Source organism: Uloborus diversus, chromosome 8, assembly GCF_026930045.1.
Source record: "Uloborus diversus isolate 005 chromosome 8, Udiv.v.3.1, whole genome shotgun sequence".
In the NCBI taxonomy this organism is placed as follows: domain Eukaryota; kingdom Metazoa; phylum Arthropoda; class Arachnida; order Araneae; family Uloboridae; genus Uloborus; species Uloborus diversus.
In genome coordinates, this window is record NC_072738.1 from 116,236,746 (window position 1) to 116,254,620 (window position 17,875).

Below are 17,875 nucleotides of genomic sequence, written 5' to 3' on the forward strand. Positions count from 1 at the left end.
CGAAGCGCAGCTACGGGATCGAACGTTCTGAAATGGAACGCCGCCATCGGCCCGAGCATTTATAGCAGTTAAGCCTAATTGAACAAAAATATTCATATAAAATCAGCATCTCAAAATAATGGCTTGAAATTTTAATTTTGCTTAAACAATGTACTACTGATTACTAATTATTAATATAAAGACTATTACGTTATTAGAAGGGAGTGAAATAAGTGGAATACTAAAACTTTAACTATGTGCAAAAAATTAAATGAAATGTGCACGAAAACAAAGTTAGAGTTTGACATCGTGAGTGTGGAATCAAAGAAAAAGAAATGTAGGAAAAAAATATGTTCCTTATGTAATTTTGATTAAAACAACTTAGGTCAACGAATTTAAACTAGTTATATTTCCCACGCGACAAGTCTCAAAACTGCTTCATAATTCACTCGAAAACATTCCCTTTCACTCACTTCGCTAACCATTTTTACTGCAGTTTTCCATTCTCCAAATGAAAAAGAATAAATACAGAAGAACAATATCAGAAAGGATTCAAAAATAATCATAAACTTCAGGCCTCTTGAAATCATTCCTGTACTCTCATTGAACAGGGGAATCCCAAAAGTCTGGAACACATACGCAAAAATATTTTAACCTTCCTTCCCTCCCCCATAATTTATTCAGCTAGATGTATATCTCTTTCAATTACTCGTAAAAAAAAGAGAAGCAAAGAAATAAACAAGAGCAATTGGGACCTCATAAATCATATGCGCAGAGCAGTGATTCACTGTTGTTTACATAAAAAAAAAATCTATCCCATTGTGAGGCCCAAATAAGAAACTAAAGCGTGTACATGAAGGTCAAATACCATGTGACTCGAATATGATCAATGTTATAGCCATTTAGCGCCATCTATGATCGTTTAAATAAATATTCAATTCAATCGTTCCATTTTGAGAAAACGTATACGTGACGCTGGGACGTCAGCGTCGATCAGAGCGCGTAGCGGAGAAGTGACGCTGGGCTGATAGGAGAGGAATCGATGCGTAGCGTCCGCGTGACGCTGGGTGCGAACGGGTTAAAGCATCCTGCAAATGCTCATGATACCTTTTGCTTTAAATATTGTTTAAATTTACAAAATGGGTTTAATTAGCTTAGAATAAGTATTTTTTAAAACATATATACTCACTTTTTCTTTTTTTGCTTTAACATTAGTCACCAAAACCTTTGTGTTACGAGGCACTTTTGTGTCCACAAGTAGAATAGGAATGTCATACAATCTGAAAAAATTGTCAAACATTCTGCTAATAATCTTTACACAACATAAACCAAAATGTATAACACAATAAAAACACGAAGCAAAGTCATACAAATATTTTTAAATCATTTGCCTAAGAAGCAAAACTTAGATCAAATACAATTGTGCAAATATTAAATTAAAAATAATTTACAAGATTAGACAAAAATTCTTATGAAAAAAAGTCAGCAAAAAGTTTAGAGTTACTCTTGATTTACTCGCAATAATTAACACTGCTTAACTGTGAACAAAAGTAATAGCATTTGTATATTGATAATTTTAAATAAATTTCAACAAGAAAAGAAAAAGCAATAATTTTTAATAAAATCACAAATTACTTACTCTAGCATTTCAACAACAGCACCATTTTCGAACAGAACTGCACCTCCTTCATTAAAAAATAAAAACTCTTAATTTTTCTTCTCGAAAAGTAATTTAGTAAAACACCATTTATACATTTTTAATGGACTGATTTCAAACAATTTATAAATGAGAAGATATATAACAACTGCTTAGAATGATGATCACGTAACTCAAAGAATGCAAACTTTATATGAGAAGCAAGAAACGTATGAGATAAAAATGAGTTTTTAAATTCAATAACACAGAAAAAGATATTTGTCTTCTTTTTTTTTTCTTCTTTTTTTTTTTTGAAATACAGTGAAATCTGTGTGAGCAGCCCACTTGCAGATCAGTACTTTCGTGGTCAACTTAGACAAGTGGTCAACTTATAGAGGTTGATATATATGATACAGGACTGATTGGTGTACCTGACAAATGCAATCAACTAAGACAGGTGGTCAACTTATAAAGAGATGACAATAGAAGCGTCATAGATCTTTTCCCTATTTCAGGATTTTCTTATGGAATTGAAGATTTTACTTTATCTATAAATATTTATGCTTACAAGCAAACTACCATTAAGAATTAAATATTTTATGGCAATAAAGATTTAAATTTTACCAAAATTTTGGTATTTGGATTTAGCAAATAGTAAACACTTAGGGAATCTCAAAAATTCAGGGAAACCCTAGGGTTATATGGAACCCAGGCTGAAGGCCTCTGCTCGACTGCAAGGTTTTGCGAATGCTGTACAGTGAAATAAAGCAATATAATAAGGCACAAGCTGCAATGAAAACTACAATATGCATCTTGGAGTGAGCACTTGGAATCTTTGCTGAACTTGGTGATGAAGATTGCTATTTTTGCTTTAAAAAAAAGGCATTGTTAATTTCATGCATTGAGAGTACCAAACTGAAACCTTAGTATGCTATTGTTATTGTAACCTCTGTCTTATAATGCTGCTGTACTTTACATTATTGTAAACAAGTTAAAAATAGCATTTCTTCCAGTACGTAATAGAAACTTGATATTATGTTGAACAAGTTAACAATAGCATTTCATCATCAGGGTGGCGACAGGAATTGTGAAAAAAAGTTCCCTGACTTTTCCCTGATTAAGTTCACCAAATTTCCCTGATTTACGTTACCAATGATAATGTTTTTCTTTCTTTGCTCTACTTGAAATCCATTGAATGTTTGTATAAAATGCAGTATTTTAAACATTTTAAGTTGTGTTAAGTTGTTGAACTAAAGAGATATTTTAAAAAGATGCTACTTTTTTAATAAAATGGTTAAAAAAAAACAAGACATTTTTTTTTGGGGGGGGGGGGGTTGAGCTACAAAACAGTATATTAAATATTTATACATGGAAAGATTATAGAAAATTTAAAAAAAAAAATACTTTACTTCCAGAAACCACTTAGCATAAAAATTTTAAGAAACTATTAAAATTACTCTTAAAAACATATGTGTATTTATGACAGATCTAAAAAGTAATTGAAATTATTTTGAACTAAGTTGCAAGAATAATTGTTGCAAGAATAACAAGTAATAGTGAAAGAATAGAAGTAATGTAGTTATTCTTATATGATAAGATAAATTAGACCTTTGTGCTGAACAGTAAAGTAAGAAAAACAACATTAAAAAAAATACAAATTTGCCAATTACAGCAGACACATGTTTCGGCGTTACAGGGAAAGCCTTTTTCAATGCAAAAAGTAACGAGCTTATGGTTTCATTCAGAGATCATCATCATTAGAGTATTTAATTTTGTAAAGCATAAAAAAAAAAAAATTCTTCATTAAATCAATTTTCCCTGATTTTTTGTTATTTTTTTCAAAATTCCCTGATATTTCCTTGACTTTTCCCTGATTAATAAAGTTCCCTGACTTTTCCCAGATCTCCCTGATCTGTTGCCATCCTGATCATGTTCCATTTTACAAGTAACAATACCAATAGAATGCTGGGGGCTTAATAAACCTATTTGAAACAAATCTAAGAAAGTTCATCTGCCTTTACATAGAAGTTTAGTAAGATCTCATTTGGAGGGTTAGTAATAGGACTCTAGGCTAGTAAAGGGACTTTTAGATATAGATTATGATACCAGACTTAAAAGACTTAATACGTATAGCTTAGAGCAAAAGGTAATCGAGGGGATGTGATTCAGTTGTTTAAATTTACCAAAATAAAACCTGTAAGTGTGTTAAATTTCTGCACAGAAATCAGGATGAAGGGTCATTGTTTTAAGCTATTAAAAATCTCAGACAAACTGCAAATTAGGAAACAATACTACTTTAGTAGGGTTGTATGAACCTGGAACAGCTTACCAGAAAAGGTGTAATGAGCAAGGGGTTAGATACCTTTAATAGGGTTATTGAATTTTATTGGAGCCTAATAAACTGACTAGGACCAATCGAGCTGGGGCCAGAGTCTGTAGCGGGTCATCACATCTGTATTTGTATATGTAAAATTCCTGTTATGGTAATCAAATTTACAATAGCATTTCATCTTGTAGCATATATAGGCAATATTAAACATACATACCATAAGTGCAAACAGTATTATCAATTCCAGATGGCTTTCCGTGAAAAATCTTTTCAGCTTCATATGCCCACTTGTTAATAAGCTGCTTATCCTCAGGGAGAAGATGTGGAGTGATTCGACCACAATGAACCAACGCAGCTGTTGAGAGACAGACTGAAAATGAAGCAGAGGATCCCATACCAGAGCCAATACTAAGTTCAGAATCAACTGTAATATTGCAGGGTGTAAAAGACCTTCATATAAAAACATATGTATATTTAATATATTTAAAATCTGAGTTTGAATTTCAAATCAAGTGAATAAATAATAAAAATAATAGAACCATATTTTTAATTTTTAATCAATATTTTTTTTAATTTTATTTTCAAAGGCAATTATAACTATCAGGGCTCATAGCAAGTGAAAAAAAAATCTATAAGAATTTAAAAGGAAAAATATAGGAGTTTGATAGTAAAATATATAGGAGTTTGAAAAAAATATATATAGGAGTTAAAAAGAAAAAATATATGAGTTTGGTAGAAAAATGTATAGAAAATTCGAAAAAATATATCATATAGTATGTTTGGAGCACTATATAAAAATATATATATATATATATCGCCATTATCAATGCAATTCTATATCATGCATGAAGTCATATCAATATGAAGAGTCACAGATGTGAGAGCAAATGAATTTTTGTACCGACGGTCGTTTATATGAATCATGTTTGTTTAAGACAATTTTGATTCAACTATGCAAAATTGTGTGTGCATGTTTTTCTTTTTAAACGTGAAATTCTGCATACAATTTCAGAGGACTTTATTAAACTTTTGGTCAAATGAGATATCATTAGAAGTATATACCTCATGCTCAAAATATCCATTCTCTTATTATTTAAAGAATTTAATTACAAAAACAGTATGAAAAAGCAATTACAAAATTCAGATTTTAACTTACGTGCTTCGAAAAATGCATCTCTTATTGATTGCTAAAACAAGGTAATAATTAATCTGGACATTCTTTTTTCAATGTCATAAATCTACCCATAATCCTCGTTATTGGTGCCTCATTGTTTCAATGCTAACAGTAACAATGAAATGTTCCGTCAACTCCACATCTTTCTTGTCTCACTGGTTTTGTGGGACATATCATGAGACAATCGTTACAAAGAGTGTGCAACATTCTGCCTCCCCTTAGTTTCACTATTTACAGGAAAAAAAATTTATTTCACTAAACGAATGCAAAGAACAAAAGACTGCGCTAATGCATCTCGTTTGTGGGAAATGGTCAGTCTCATATGCTTGATTCATTTAAGCGGCATGTATGAAATGTTCTGCAATTTCTTCATGTTAAAACCGGATTTTGTCTCGTTTTTGAGAAATTGTTTCATTAAAGTGGCCAAACAATTACTCGTCGCTTACTCTAACGGCATTATTCATAATTTACAGTTAATGTGTGCATAATATAAGTACACATATGTATAAAGGGTGAATTTGACCTAATCTGCCAAACGAAATGGGGTGTTAGAAGAGCCCAAGTGGAGCATAGAACAATACATTATCCTCTGCAATTTGTAACTGTAACCAAGTAGATAGAAAAAAAACAAACCAAAAAAAAAATTCTGAGATGAAGACCGATTTCTGGAATTCTTGGAAAATCTACACACAAAATAAATACATATTTGAAAAAAGCAGACAAAATCCTATAAAATGACTTTTTTTCATCGAGATGGTTAAAATTTTTCAGCAAGCTACAAGTTTTGAAACATTTGAAGTACTCAAAGATGAATTGGTACCAAAATCTGTACACAGCATTATCAAAAACAATCGTTTGAGGTACAACCAGTCATTTGAACTACAAGTAAGGTTATATGTGACAAAGTTAAAAGCTTTCAAAATCTTTACAGCAGTACACTTAAAGTTAACATGCTATACTATTGAAATTGAAAAATAAACTCATTAAAAGAAAAAGAATGAATTGAAAACAATTAAAAAGTTGCAAGTAAAGCAATCTATATTTTGTAAGTTTCATAAAAATAATCAAACAGAAGTTTAGCACATATGCCAATGCAAGAGTGCCCAGTGCAGGGAAGAAACAAAAAAAAAAAGGATCAAAGGTTTTTGCATTTTTGGGTAGCATTTAACTTTCAACAAAAAATATATAGGAGTTAATGAGAAAATATAGGATATATCTAAAAAATTGTGAAAACATAGGAAATATAGGAGATATAGGAGGACTATGAGCCCTGCCATATATAACAAGACAACTGTAGAATTGCCAATAAAACAAAAAGGGCCAGCAACATTAAAGCAGACAGATAAAGGATGAACAAAGAACAAAACAAAGGGTGGGGGATGTCTACAGTGTAGTCTATGAAATCAAATTTGCGTATTGCCTCTCAATATCTCTCCCAGCATGAGATAACATTTAATGCAGGGCAACAATTCAAATGTATGGCATCGATCTGGGCAAAAAATAAATAAAAGTGCTACTAGTGTTTGTCCTTGAAAACATTGATTTTTCTTTCCTTAAAAAGAACATAACTTATTCATCAACCAAAAGCGCTACATACAAACAAGTTGTGGGTCAGGACAAATACAGGAAAATGTGTCTGCTTGTAACTTTCCATGACTTATGAGATGTAATTTTTCCAGAAAAAAACATTAATTTCTTTTGAAGAATATCCAATTCAGTGTTTTATAAAAAATAAGTTGCAACAATCTGATCCATGCTTTGGACATATATTTCAAAAATCTCAAATTAAAGTGAAAGGTAACAAATTCAGCTACTATTATAAGGAAAAAACAACTTATGCAGCAATGACTAGAGACACACATGAAATAACTACAACTTAGTTATTTTGCTACCAGGGCCATTTATAAATATAAAATTTTTTGAAAATATTTCTTGAATTCCAATAAATCATACAAAATTTTGATATATATATAATAATTTACATGTAAAAAAATTATTTTTTTGCAAAAAAATCTGATATGATATACAATAATTTTTCAATTACTAAAAATGCTCCAAAAAAGTAAAAATCGGAAAATGACTTTCCAAAATAAAAGAAGTTCCAAACATGCAGCAATAATGATGTAAAACTACTGGTGAACAGCAAAACATTTAAGCTTGATTTTTATTTATTTTTTAAAATTTTTTTAAACAAATATTTTATTTTAACAAACAAAGAATATAAAATTTATTTTTTAAAGCTAGTAGTTTTCTAAAAAGGCTGCTACTAGCAACAATTTAGTAGTCATTGAAATTAAGTTTACAATAAATAAAAATAAATAATCAAAATAAATAAATAAATAAAATAAAATAAATAAAACAAAATATTAAATTAAAGTACTTAATAATTAACTTGCCAGACATTACCATTTATATTACCGCTAAACTTTTTGGTTCAACTACTAGTATTGAAAAAATTCCTGAATTTGTGAAATTTGCAACATTTTCGGACATTTGAAAATTCTCTGAATTCTGTATTTTATTGTTGTTTCAAACCTCCTTAGTTAATTCTTTAGACCAGTTTTATTTTATAAAATCTTCATTAACCTAAGACACTGCTGAAAACTAACAATAATTTTTGTGAGTCTCCTGAATGAACTACGATGAAAATGACTTCAAATTTTCAAATGAGTACAACAAGATTCAGAGTGTAAGAGTCCTCAAAAACACAAGTAGACACACAAGGAGGGCTGAAAATAACGCTGAACACAAAATTATAAATGTCCAAACCGTAGCATCACATAGTAAAGAAAAAGGTGCAAGTATTATAGAAGCAGATGCAATCGTATTTCAAAATGTGTGAAAAATCAGGACTGACGCATAAAAGCATAAGAAACAGTCAAGATGCGTAAATTTTGTACCTAATCTGTATAATTCAATTAATAAGTATGGTCTTCAACCGAGAATCCATGACCAGTTGTCATTTGAGCATTTTTTGCTGAAAATCATGACTTTCCATGACCATTTTCGAACATAGTCGAAATCCATGAATTCCCCTGACTTTCCAGGTGCGCAGACACCCTGCAAACATGAGATTTAAAGATTGCTTTCTAGATAACATAGGAAAACATAAAAAATCACAACTTCTACTACAATCACATCACAATTATTAAGTTCTGCTAGTTGTAGGACCAAATGAAAAAATTGAAAATACATTTTAAGCCTTGCTAACTGTAATCAATCGCAAGTATTTCATTCGTAAACAAATAAAAATTGCCAACAGATAAAATTTTAATCATTGAGCTTTTCCTCCTTGTCTGCCAACAATGACTTAAAATGTTATACTTTAATATTTAATTTATCTCTGAAGTAAACATTTTCAATCTGCAGTACATTTTTAAAAAAAAAAACCTACTTTACTGAGAAAACAAGTTTTTTCAAGAAGGCCCACCTGGAAAAACTTGGGTGAGTATTTTTGACCTGAGCCCGGTTTGGTGAAACCCGGTATTAAGTTGCTGCAACCTCTTCTAGAGGTTTTATATTTTCATAAATTTAATAATAGTTTTGAATATATACATACCCTGCATTGTAGCTTTTGGAAATACCAGTCCAAAGATACAAAAATACTGTAATTGCTAGCTTTTGACTTTCAGTTTCACCTTGGAAAAGATTCAGTTCATTTGATTCACTTATTTTCTTAAACATCTCATCAGTTGCAGGCAAAATATCACCAACTAAAAATAAAAAGGTTTTATATTAATAACTTGTAGAGAACAAAGGGCTAGGCTTTATCAAAGAAAAAAAACAGTACTGGCTTTTGCTTCCTGTAGAAGAAAGCCAAGTTCTCCCCAATGAAAGAAAATACAGTTGATTCGCTATTTCACGACTTTCAAGAGACCACAAAAAATCATTCTAAAGTAGAATGTGCTCTTAAATAGAATGCTTTTAAAACTACAGTAGAGCATTCAGGACCGTGAAAATTTGACTTTAAATAGAGAAAATCGTTAAATAAAGCGTCATTAAACAGAGAACAAACTGTATTGTTTTTATGCAAAATGTCTCATTTAAATTTCACCCTAATCGTCCATTTTAATCATTCACGGATAAGTTTTAACAACTTTTCTAATGCCCCTTGCACATATTGTACGCATAAATGTCTGATGGATAACAATAATGCACAGCGCCCTCTGTAACATTTTGACCTGGTAACCCTAGGGAGAGTCCAAACAACACACTCGTGCATAGTAGTGGCTTATCCTGTGTCTGTCTCCATTATGTCTTAAACTATGTGCTGCATTGCCAGTGGCGCAGCCAGAAAATTTTCCTGGGAGGGGTTTTCAAAATCGAAAATTGTTGCTTTCTTTCCCATTCGTTTACAATGCGTAATTATTCAACATCAAAGAGTTCCTACAGATTTGTAATTATTCATTCAAAGTACTTGCTTAAAAACAATTAATAATTCGTATTGATATCACTATGAAACAAAGCAAGTGAGAAAAAACATAGAATATTTATCATTAGTCTTACTTTGATCTTATCTTAATTTTTTGTGTGTTTTTCGCGAGATCCTTTAAAACCTCTTCCTCAAATACATTCATGTCTTTATGAATGTCAAATGCTGGCTAATAACGGCTTCGATCTTTCGATGAGAATTGGTTAAGAAACTCAGAAAATCCGGTGCGGTAGGCTTCCTCTCTCTAATAGATGTCCCTAAAAAGGATCTGTGCAGTGACGGAAGTGCTGAGGGACCATGATACCCTGTAGAGCTTTATCGACGCCACTTTAGCTATCTTATATCAGTGGGGACCTGGGGTGCTCATCATGAAATATAGCTTTTATATTTAAGAATTGAAAAGTAATTTCTGACTGCTTCCCGATCATTAAAAGCAACAAGATATTTTGTTGAAACCTATTCCGCTTGGAAAAGTACAATTATACTCTGCTTTTTTCCCTTGATTTTAACGGAGGAAATGAATGTGCTTGTGTTCTGGGAGGGGTTTTAACCCCAAAACCCCTCCCGTGGCTGCGCCACTGTGTATTGCGTGTCAACTGTCTGATCTAGAGTAAGAGAACCTGTGGGTATAGGGACTACTTACTGCAAATATACAATACCAGGATCAAAAAAATAAATAAATAAATAAAAATTAATTTGAATTTTGTCATCTTGAATTCAAATTATATGTTTTTCACAATCACGAGTGTGTGTATGTAGGCGTGTGAGTTTGTGTGCATTGCGGCGGGGTATGTATGTGTGTGTAGGCATGTGTGTATGTGTTTGTATGTGTGTGTATGTGTTTCTGTGTGTGTATGTATGCCTATGTGTGTGTGTGTTTGCCTACGTGTGTGTAGGTGTATGTGTGAGCGTGTGTGTAGGATATGGATGCTACCTGGAGATGGTTTTCGCTATAAGAGCAGCATCGTTAGGAGCTGGTCGACGGTGATGCTGCAGAGGGTGGCGGGGGAAAAATAAAATCATAGGAATTCAAAACAGTCAAATGAAAGCAATAAGCAATCGTGATTGCTCAATTAATTTGAACTTTGACATCTTGAATTCAAATTATGTTTTTCGCAATCACGAGTGTGTGCGTGGGTAGTTGTGTGTATGTATAGGTGTATGTGTTTGTGTGTTTGTGTCTGTTTGTATGCGTGTGTGTAGGTGTATGTGTGTGTATGTGTGTAGGTGCATGTGCAAGTCTAGGTAAGTAAGTGACACAACCTGGAGACATTTTTGGAACTGATGTGATATACCCCACCCTTGGCGACTTTTTCCTGTTGGCGCCAAGAAAGCGTCGCCAAGAAAACGATGTATGACGACATGTCATACATCGTTCTTAGCGATGCTTTTTTAGCGCCAACAGGAAGAAATCAGATTAAAAAAAAATGATCAAAGCACTTCAGAACACAATATATATGAAAACAACATAAAACTACAACAAAAAACATCACGAATATATGCTTCAAAAACACCAGAAACTAGAAAGTTTTTGTACACAAAGAACAATTACTAGAAAGTATTTAAAATGCTTAAATTGACAAATTACAATAACAGCTCACCAATGAAATATGTACCAATAGAAATAAAAGCTATTTCTCAACAAGCATTTCATCGAACAAAAACTTTTCTCATACTCTAAAAAAGAGCAAAGCGATTCAAATTGCGATGTTTAAAGCGGAAAACATCCCCAAAATCAATAACTATTTCAGCCAAAAAAGCGCTTAGTTACTCAAATTTCGATGTATGAAAAGTAGAAATAGCTCAACGGAACATCCTAAGTATAAACAATGCAAAAATACCATACATTTATTTGCCAAATAGACATGCTTTCAAAATACCTATTATATTTTACATAAAATAACACCTATATATTTTTATAAAATGCTGGAGTCAACTTATTTTCAGAAATTCAGTACCTAAAGGAGGCACATTAATAGAATGTCTAAATAATTCGTGGAATCGATAAGAATTAACTTTTAGAACAAAATAACCGTACTATTTTTGTACAATTAATTTACATACAGTAAAAATAAAGTTAAAAACTACAAGAACCCCTCAAGGATTTGTAAAAACAAAGAATTTCGGAAGTGAGAGTTTTTTTTTTTTTTTTTTTTTTGAATTCTAAAATAAAGAACTTACCTTTTTATGGTATAAATCCTCAAACTCAGTCTAAAACAATACATCATATGACAATGGCACGTTACAGATACACACCACGTTGGAGTTAACTTCTAATTAACCTTCAAGTTTGAAGAAACTGGCATTTTCTAATGTTTTTACTTCAAAACACAACTACTGAATTTAAACTAACACAAAATAAGCATTTCTGTAAGGTATATTGCACGAAACAACACCACCTATCTCTCCTGCGTGAAACAGAGTAAACAACCCAAGTAAACAAGTTTGAACAGATCTGTAAGATCGCCTTCGGGTTGCTAAACACAGGTTAGTTTCGCCAGGGATGCCATGCTTAAAAAATTATCGCCTCATTGGCGAGAAAAATATTTCAATTTTGTGCAAAAAAATCGGATGTCGCCAAATGGGGGGTATATCACATCTGTACCACATTTTTCGCTAGAGGAGCAGCATTGTGAGGCGGCCGGTCGACGGCGGTGCTGCAGAGGGAGGCGGGGGGAAAATAAAATCATAGGAATTAAAAACAGTCAAATGAGAACAATAAGCAATGTGATTGCTCAAAAAATTAATTCCATCCTTCAAATATTTAAAAGGGGAAGGTTAACAACTTGCTCTTAGGAGCATACAAAGTCTTGCAGTCCAACACAAAAATGAAGTATCTCCAAGAGGGGAGAGTGTCTTCAAACAGGAAAAATTGTGGACATCCCTAAGTGCAGAACAGTCCCAGAAGGTGCCCAACATCCATGTCAACTCCTTCGCCACACAAAGTGCAGCTAGGAGAGTCCACAAGTCTAAATTGATATAGATGAGCCTGAAGGAGGTCATGTCTTGTCAACAGGCAGAAGGAAGAGACACCAATAGGTCTAGGTGCTACAAGATCCTGGCAAATATATGATCAAAGAAAGGCTCTCCTAATGAATGGCAGGACTTTTTTCCTGGCTGAAACTTTGCTCGTAAATTCTTTACTTGAGCAAAAGTTTAATGTTTCGCAGATTAGCAGGAGACACAGGAGGGGTCAAGAGAAAATCCGGTTTTGCAAGGGTGTCTGCATTTTCACTACCCTATCAGCCACAAGAGCTAGGAATCCATTGGAGAGCATTGCTAATGCTCTTACACTGGAATTCCATGGCAGTAGAAAGTTTCACAAAGGATGAAATAGTATGGCTTATTGGCAATCATTCAACAAGTGAATAGCATCATCTATGTCCAATCTCCCATCTCCCCCCCCCCCCTCATTGATGGGATATCTCCAATATCCCATCAACTCTCAGTCAAAACTAGTTTGGGTAATTCATTGTAGTTCAATTAGATATTTCTATATAGTGTCTAATGGTCTAATGAATCACATCTGATATGGACCTCTGTTGGAGACATTTTATTTCTTTTTCTTTTCCTTTTTTTTTTTTTTTTTTGGTCAACAAAAAAAAATTTTTACCAAAAATGTGGTACAGAACATCTTTACTTGGTCGAGTGCAAACACGTCAAATTTACATTGGCTTCCCCCCCCCCCTTAACAGTGCTGCCTGATCTGCTCAAGAAACATTGCTAACAAACACAGCAAGTGTACCAAAATTTATGTTCCATATTTCACAAAAAATAGTAATGTATATTATAACAGCAAGAAACATGGTGAACAAATGCAACAGAAATTATGTAATTTTACCCACAAATAACAGTTACATATTTTTTTAAATATCAAAGCTTATTTGTATAACAATTCAATGCTTAAAATGATACTCCTTAACCCATTAACAATCGAATAATTTTCAAGAAAATGGTCAAAAAAGTGTCTATTTTTAATTTAAGAAAATTACATAAAAATAAGTGTACAAAAAACATGTGCATTCAATTTTTAATTTTTGAAATGTTTTAGGTTGAAATTTTACGTTTTTTTAAAATTTTATGAAAAGCCAACAAGCAAGCCCAAACAAGGAACAAAAATTTTAAGAAATACATCTTTTAAACATTAAAAAAAGATTTTGTAAATCTTTTGTGTAATATAAGCAAAGATTAGTAAATTTTTCTTGCGCGGTAAATTTCAAAGCATGAGATATCAAGGTCAACGTCAAAATCTGGACAGAAAAATCGAATTTCCTTCCTGCATCTCTATAATTACATTTAAAATGGACATGTGCTGTCATTTGGTGTGTAAAAAGAGAAATAAAATGCATTCCGGGCAAAAGAAATGAAATGGTTTCAATAGTTTTGTATTGTTGTTGCCCCAGTATGGCAACATCACGGGAGCGAGAAATGGAGGTCGAAACCCCAGCACGGCATTTTAACGGGAGCGAGAGGGATGGGGTTAATAGGAATAAAAACTATCTAAAAATATACAATTAACTGAGGAAAAGTTCTCAGCATACATCCACAAGAGAAAGTTAATTTGATGATTCATTTGCATGAATATTTAACTTGCAAAATAAAAGAACCATGCTATTCTTATACATACAGGGATGAGAGTAGTCAGAGAGCAAAAAGGAGGAAATCCAAAAAAAAATTCGTAAAAGGGATAATATCCAAAACAATTTCGTGAAAGGGATGATATCCAAAACAGCATCAAAATAGAACCTGGAAGCCATGATATTCAAACATTCAACAAAAACGCTAATTTACCAGTTTTAAAGGTAATTAAGTAGAATTTAATTAAGTATTTAATTAAGTAGAAGTAATAATTTTGTACAATTTGCTGCATTGTACCATTTCTTGCAAGAGTGTTTTTTCCTAAATAAATCTACATTTTGAAAAGAGGCAACAATTTCTAACCCCCGAGTCTTTGAACAAAGGGTTAGGGGAGCCAGAGGTCAATCTTGGCTACATGAAATAATAGTGTCAACATTTCATATTGTTTCAGAGAAAAATAATTTCTTTTCATTAAAAACAGTTCAGTTCATAGAGTGTTAAACGAGTGAGAACATAAATTTTAAAATTAGGTCTGTTTGTAGAGTAAAAATTTACAACAGAGAGAAAAATCTAAAATTTCTTTATGTGGTAGAACATACTTTTCATAGTAAGAATTGAAAATAAATATATTTGTATATAAATGATTGACTATCTTTTTCTTAGCATTGGAACCCAAAATTTGTTTTTAAAAACTTCCTAATACGATTTCGGAATCAAAAGAACAACTTGCAGCTGCCTCATTTAATCATGAAATTTGAGAATCATCATAAATATTTTTTACTTTCATAAATACACAAAAAAAGTAACCATGCCAAGTTTCAATAAATTCGAGACTGTGGGTGCTAAGCCATGTTTTTTGATTGACTTTTGCATTTTTTCTAAAATAAATTAAATAAATAAAAATATTATTGAAATGATTAATAAAATAAGCAGATATAAGGTAGCATATAGTAAAAAACCACCCAACATTAAAAATAATTGAAATACTTGCAGGGTGCAAAAAGATTGAAATCTCAAACGAGGCTGCGCAACATGTGTTTGATGTCGTTGGCATGATTCTAAAACATACGTTTTTGGCAGATATCGCGGAGGATGAAGATTCGACGGGGGAAAATTAAAAGAATAAGAAATCGAGGACCGAAAATTTTAAAAAATCGTATTTTTTTTCCGATTTTTGAGAAAAAAAGGCCTGAAAGAGGCGAAAAAAGGAGGAAAGGTTTTAAAAACCAACAGGAAAAGCCGGAATTCCGGCAAAAGCCAGAAAAATCTCATCCCTGTACATAGAACTTACTTCACATTAAAGCAAAAGTGGCCACAAAAAGCGACGTTTACAACACATATCAAACAGCTGTCATTATGATTGACCTCATACTGATTCTTTATACATAGCTAAAAATTTGTTAAAATTTTTTCTCAAGAACTATTTCCAAGTTTTAAAAAAACTAACTCTCTAAGAGCTACACAAACTGCTGAGTAAAATAATAGAAATACTTTTGTTTCTATTGTTTTCAAACGGTCATTTTCAACACTGAAACTTTTGTCCCAGTATGCTGTTCAGTTTTTGTCTCCTTATCTCAAGAAAGATATTTCTGTATTTGAAAGGGTTCAAAGGGCTACTACGCTAGTAAGGAAACTTTCAGGTTCAGAATATGATACCAGACTTAGAAGGTTTAATATGTATGTAGGTATAGCCTGGAGCAAAGAAAAGTCAGAGGGAACATGATTTAGTTGTTTAAAAATTAATCAAATGGAAAGATGTTAATAGGATAAACTTCTGCATGCAAAGCAGGACAAGGGGTCATTGTTTTAAGCTATTCAAATCTCATGCTAACCTGGAAATTAGAAAAAAAGTACTAATTTAGTACGGTTGTGGGCCTTGGAATAGCTTACTAGAAGAAGCTGTAATGCACCAGAGGATATATACCTTTAAGAGGGCCGTTGGCCTTTAGTGGGGACTAATTAATTGACTACGACCAGCTTAGCTGGGCCCAGAGCCTGTTGCTGGTCATCACATTTGCAATTTATATTTTAGGTTTACTATGTTTCAACACCTCAAACTATCAAGGTTGCCACATAAATGAAAAAATCTACGTAACAAAACCATATGCGTACCAACATTCAAAGGTGGCCAATAAGGAATCATATAAGAGAAAAGTAATAATTTACATTCATAAAATAACAAGAACCCAGTGGCGTAGCGAGAAAAAATCCTTAGGGGGGGGGGTAATTTTTTCTGAAGTTTAAAGTAAAGCCATGCTCTCAAGGTTATACACTTATACTGTGTATATATATGTATATATATATATATATATATATATATATATATATATATATATATATATATATATATATATATATATACATACATATATATATATATATATATATATATATACATGTATATATATGTATATATACATGTATATATACATGTGTATATATATGTATATATATATATATATGTATAAATATATATATACATATATATTGTTTTGGGGCTCATGGGGGAGTTCTGACCCCCCTATCCCCCCCCCATGGCTACGCCACTGCAAGAACCCATGTATTAAAGTTAGGAATTTTACAACAAATATAGTGCAGTTTTTAGAAAGCTCAATAAGAATGAAAATATGTGGAAAGTATGTAGATTACCTGATTCGGAACACGAAAGGGCATTTAATTCATTTATATCAAACTCCTTCTTCAATGCTAAGTTCTTTAGCTCAATAACAACCTTTTCTTCATCATGTGACATTAATAGTAAAGAAGTTTTTAAATTTAAGCTTACTGCGATTGCAGCCTGTAAAAAGAAAACAAAATTTTACAATAAAATAAGGGTTTAAAACAAAATTTCAGTTTACACTAAGAAAAAAAAACAGGGTTATTATTTTTTTTTCTTTTGTAAAAAATGTGGGGTGACTGATTTACACCAGTTTAATTAGACAAAATGTAAATCTGCTGATTTTAGATAAGTTGATAATCAAAAATTTTTATGATGAGATAAGGGGATAAGTAATCTGATTATATTACCAATTAAAAAAGAAGTTCTTTATCATTTGGTGAAAACATAATGACTATATGTGAAATACACCGCCAGCTCAGTCATTTCCAGCCGAGGACTGCAGTTTCGTGCTTAGCACTCTTGGCTTCCTTAAGAGGTTTTCCATCTCCAGCTCAGTCACTTGCCTATGCCGGGCTGATGAGTGCTAATAAGCACGAAACTGCAGTCCTCGGCTGGAAATGACTGAGTTGGCGGTGTATTTCACGTATTTCTGCTTTAGCCCTGGCTAATGACGGTAATTTACTGAATAATGACTATACTTTAATAAAAAATTTAATAAATCGCTAGAAATGTTATTTACACTTTTGTGTAAAAAATTTTTAATAAAAGTAATTGACTTTGACAAAATGAAATAGCTATTGACCATAATTTGCATATTACATATTGCTATTAATTAAAAAAGAAAGGTTAACTTTAGATCAAGATTGCTTTAATACATGGATATATTTTTTTTTTACACCTACATTTAAATTTACAGAACAAAGTTTGAGTTTTTTATGTTTTACTGTATTTTACAACAAATGAATTTTCCATGACTGTCATTAAATGCATCAAAACTTTATGTTAATATTCATCTGTTTTATAAGCAAGCTATCATGAAACTTTTAAATATGTGCATATATATACAACTGCATGTGCAATAACTTGATGTAAAAATTTTCCTTCAATGAGATGAAAAAATACATTTA

At 32.0% G+C, this 17,875-nt stretch overlaps 1 protein-coding gene across 1 annotated transcript in view; it reads right to left on the bottom strand.

The window, feature by feature from the left end:
* Positions 1–17,875, bottom strand: part of LOC129227601 (mevalonate kinase-like) — a 36,290-nt gene that overhangs the window by 11,928 nt on the left and 6,487 nt on the right. The window contains exons 2-6 of the mRNA XM_054862185.1: positions 16,778–16,925; positions 8,678–8,831; positions 4,162–4,394; positions 1,619–1,664; positions 1,169–1,259 (exon numbers count right to left, since the gene is read on the bottom strand). Of these exons, the coding sequence (XP_054718160.1) occupies positions 1,169–1,259; positions 1,619–1,664; positions 4,162–4,394; positions 8,678–8,831; positions 16,778–16,925 (672 nt within the window). The remainder of the gene's footprint in view (positions 1–1,168; positions 1,260–1,618; positions 1,665–4,161; positions 4,395–8,677; positions 8,832–16,777; positions 16,926–17,875) is intronic.